We start from the raw sequence: 5000 nt of genomic DNA on the forward strand, positions 1-5000 counted from the left end.
AAGGGGTTAAGTTGCCGGGATTGATGTGTTACCTTCCAGTCATTCCTTTTAGCTTTAATCATATTTTCTATGCCTTTTTCAAGTGTATCACAAAATCAGTAACAAATTACCTACAATATACAACCCAAATGAATATAATAACTGCCGTCATAATTAGGATAATAGATTACCAATATGAACCTGAGTGATGGTTATTCTAATTATGGGGGATGTTAGCAACTAATTTATAGCAATTTTTGTAGTAAACTTGAAAACAAGTAGAAATAAAATTAAAACTCGAAAGAACGATTTGGAGTTGACATAGTAGTCTGTACAAAAGAATATCTTTGTTGTTACAGCAATTTTTACAGCATTTAATGTAAAACACTCATGACAGAACATTGTTTTGGGTCATACTCTAAAGCTAAAGTTTTGCCCTTTAGCATGGTATGATGGAAAAAGCTTGGAATATTAAATTAAAGCTCAAAAGAAAGAGTTAAAATTAGCATGATATATTCTGGACAAAGCCCAAAATCAGTTCAAGCATCCCAGAGAGCAAAGGTGTTTTGCGTGAAATCTCTAGACACCGTTCAACTATATTAACGACAGGGCTGTTTTGGCTCCAAATGGTCGAAACATCAGGATATTTCAAACGCGCAAGCCTAATGCCTTGGGATTTTTGCCCGCTGCGGCCAATTGCTATATACCTGATCACCCTGCGTGCCAGCCAGGGAGATAGCCATGACGAAATATCTTGTCCCCAGCGGCTGACACTACCACCACTTGATGTGATATCTTGTCACCCGTCATGAACGGGTTAAAGATCTAGTTATATCATGAAAATGTGTGTATTTGGAATATTGGCTTTCACATGGCATATATATTGACAATGTGCCTGGAGATTTATCATCAAATAAGGAACTAGTCTAAGCTTTATCTTTCTAGATTATACATGTAAGATGTTTATTCATCTCTCCTTTGTTAGGACTGGAGGCAATTGCATATACTATGCAATACTATGATTTTAGGATATGAAATTCATGTTCACCATATACAAGGAATTTATCACATATTTTGAACAAAGTAAAGGTAATGTCAAAGCCACTTGTCATAGTCCATACCTCCTAATCATATGTATGAATAATTACATTTTGCGAATGTCTGAGTATCAATTGAAATGTTGTGACAATGGCAGACACAGGTACAGCTGTTTGAAGCTGTATCGGTTACCATACAGCATGTACATTGACAAAGCAACCTCAAGATTTATCAGCAAATAAGGAATCTGACCAATTTCTATCTTGATATACTTGGTAGAGGTTTGCTGATTTATGTCACCGTAAAGCATGGATGTCTGGAAGTGTCCTTTTTCAAAACTGACTGCTCTGTTATCTTTCACTTATGCAGATTGATGAAAATAGTAGTAAATGTCCTTTCAACTCCTTAACAACACAGTATTGTTTACTTTTCTTTATCGTCACCCAGTCCTATTCTGAAGAATTCCCACAAAAGAAAGCAAGGACCTTAATTGAAAATGGATAGCTGTTTGAAACTATGATCTTAAAATAATTTTCAGCAAAAAAAGTAATACATCCTTTACATACAATTTCACTTAAAAGTCTGTTTATATAAATGAAGATGTTACAAACTAAGTTGCAATTGTTAAAAAATTGAAATAATACTATTTGCAATTTTGCAATCACAATCAAGGTTTTAGTCTTCATCAGCAATTTTTTTTTTGTCATGAATATTCCCCACAAGGCTCTGGGGTAGCAACGTTTCTGGGTTGCATACATAGTTTTACTTGTTTTACCAAAAATCATGTGTGCTTGTGCACAGTCGTGGCAAGTTCTTTAATCATCAGAAGTTTTTGTTACAACCAACGGCATTCCACTCCAGGTTACAAAAATGTACATCTGCCTCTGTAAGCCATGACGCGTCCACGGGAGTGGTCCTGTTCCAATACCTCTTTTCCTGATATACATTCGAAGTAATCAAGGTACAGAATACTTACATGGTGAACCAGAGCTGCTTAACAACACTCCGAGATCTCAGTACACCAATTCAAAACGCCAGTTACAACCTCAACAGTGTCGAAAACGAGGAGAATGGAGCAGCCCTTGAAACAAACACCAATATGTAAACAAATGCCGGGGTGTGCAAACCGCCGATTGGCCAAGTCCGCGCAGCACCCCCGGCATCGGACCACTCGCAATCGAGGTTCTTTCAGAAAGCGGTTGCGATTGGGCGTCGCGTGAGCCAGTCAGCACACAGGAAACACGGCAGATGTGTGCAAGGGGCGAGGAGGGTTGGGACGCGATGGCCACCCTTCTCCCATGCTCCAAAACGATCAAATACCACCACGTAAGGAAAATGACGAAGTTGCACACCTGAAGACATCGGAAATTAATCTATGTTTCCATTTTGGGGGGATGATCTAAAATTTATTTAGTTTTGGTTTTGTTTCCACGTTTCGAAAAAGAAGTCGGACACCGCGCCGTTGATACAACCTTACCTTTGTCAACAATTTTTGTTCAATATTTTTTTTTTACTGCGATCACTTTCTTATTGCGGTGTCACTCTCCTTTAAAGTTTTGTGGTATCCAGTAAAGCATTTTGTAAATGTATATATATTTTTTTCTGGCATTGACAGATCCACGTTGCAAACCCTTACTTATTACCTTTCTGTAACATTTTTCTTAATGCGTATCATGACTTAGCATGCGAAAAAACACGTGCTTATGAATACATATGGCTCACAGGTAAATATCTAGATACATGATCCAAGAGAAAGATTTTGCATTACTCTCTCAACCAAAATATCAACCATTGCGTATATTTTGAGCTTATTAGCCATCATAGAAATTGTAATTAAGATTTAAACTAAATTGCTTATCCATCCATATCGGTACTTATATTCACACATTTCTTTATTTTTATACAATGACTAGATTTGATTACATTGTAAATAAATACATATATTACTAAATTGATCATTCTACCTTATATACATCATTACGTTTATACCATTTCATCATGTTTTTTATTTCTATAATTTACTCGAAATGTTTCTATTACACATAAATGCTATGATATACTTCGTTTCTTTTCTAAAAACAGATAATAATGATGTATACGCTATTTGAACAGGGTATATCATGATCAACGACTCATTCTTTTTTTAAAGAAATAACATTACTTATTATTTTTCTTTAATAAAATATTATGATGAATCACTTACGACGACTGTACATTATCTACGCTCTGTATTGCCGCTATAGTATTGATTTTACGGTGACAGCCATACAGCGAAACATGCGTCGCAGAAGTCACTTATTCACATAGAACGAGAAATGGAGTTAGTATTTTTCTACTTCGCATATGACAACGCCTTGCCATTTTATTATACCCAAGTGTCAATTCCATTAAATATTTTTTTCCCCAAATCGGGAAAAGTGTGGGAAAGGCTCGTAGTGCGGGGGTGGGGGCTGGCTTGGGAGGGAGAGGAGGAGAGCACGTGCCACCTGTAGTGGGCTCCTTTGATGCGTATTTTCTCGTAAAGCTATATTCGTACCTTAAATAACAACAACAACAAAGACATCTTAGTCGAAATATCATAGTGCTACAGATAGGTCATAAGGTACCTGGAGAAATACAGTTTCATTGTACTACATTTAAGCATTAAGTTTCATTAACGTGTCTCTAAGATTATCAAACGTGTAAACTACCACACTCCACAGGACGCGGAGAACGATCAACAGGACTTAAAATAAGTGAATAAGAAATAAGAATTTAACCTAATACCCTATAACGCTACCTCATGCAGTCAAAAACGAAGCATAATCAAGTATTAATATTACATGCCATTCTTCAAGAAAATATCTAGAATAGGTAGAGAATTATAAATTCACACCGATGAATCTACGTTCTTTCAAGTCAACTTGTGTGCTTTCCGAAGACAAGATAGAGACACTGAACATTATGCAGTAAAAAGTAAATGAATACGCCAGAAAGTAACGCAGCATCTTTAATTAATCATCACGTGTGACGGACAGCTGTGTCGGACCTACAGGGGTCAAGTGGAATAGTTGCAAACTTTTCACTTCCTAATTAAAATTGTGATTGTAAAATATAAGTCTCTATTGTTGTTTTATGCTTTCTAGATCTGTCTGACAGACAGGTATAGCAACAGTAAATTATCATTCAATGAACATGAAGTAAGAGAGAGCAAAGGTGTGCAAGGAGTGATTAAGCTTTTAGGAAATTTGAAGTTAGTGCTTGGACATTAATTACAAGTAGATTGAAGTCATTATATCGTACGGTCCACGAACGCTAACGCGAAAGAAATGTTGGTTTTGGGACAAGAACTCTTACTCAGATTTTCGGTCTGGATTCATATTTGGTATCAAAGAATATCGTATCAAAACAGGTCAAGTTCGCTGTAAATTTTAAGACAGAATCTGTGGAACAGACTTCAGCCAGGTCTAGGCGGGGAAACATGTAAGACAAATGATAAATGCAAATCATAGAAAATGCAATAACATACAAATGCCAGTTATGCTGATTGCAGAGAGCGTAATACAAAAGCAAGATTTAATCATTCATTAAGTACGAAAGATAAAGGGTTATTGCATAGAATGTTTAATGGAAAAATAAGATAAGTAAACTTCATTGTACAAAGCAAACAAGTAAATTTTATAGTGAAAAACAGATACAACTGTAAAATTCACAGAAAACACTCGGTATATAATTACAAATATGGTATACTGAGGACACCAACAATAATTTTCATTACAATTACAAGTTTCGGAGCGCAGTTTGTAATTGGCACCATGAACTTTTCCCCCTTCAATCAATCCACGATATATGAATTGGGAAAGGCGCGAGCAGGAAAACAATGGAGTTTTATTAAAAGATACAGTTTAATGAATTATTGAACTGATGGAAAGTACCAGTAATAACCCAGATCAGTCTTTTTCCTTCTGATATGAAAAACTGCAGAATTTATATACTCATGTATA

General features: G+C 35.9%; 1 protein-coding gene across 1 annotated transcript in view; it reads right to left on the bottom strand.

The window, feature by feature from the left end:
* The window catches only part of LOC122247119 (uncharacterized), a 21788-nt gene that overhangs the window by 16692 nt on the left and 96 nt on the right, over positions 1-5000 (bottom strand). Inside the window, exon 1 of the mRNA XM_043006144.2 lies at positions 1994-5000. This exon is cut by the window's right edge and continues 96 nt beyond it. Within this exon, the coding sequence (XP_042862078.1) occupies positions 1994-1995 (2 nt within the window). The 5' untranslated portion in view covers positions 1996-5000. The remainder of the gene's footprint in view (positions 1-1993) is intronic.

The sequence above is a fragment of the Penaeus japonicus genome, unplaced genomic scaffold, assembly GCF_977035675.1.
Source record: "Penaeus japonicus unplaced genomic scaffold, GWHDUDI00000001_assembly GWHDUDI00000002, whole genome shotgun sequence".
Classification (NCBI taxonomy): Eukaryota; Metazoa; Arthropoda; class Malacostraca; order Decapoda; family Penaeidae; genus Penaeus; species Penaeus japonicus.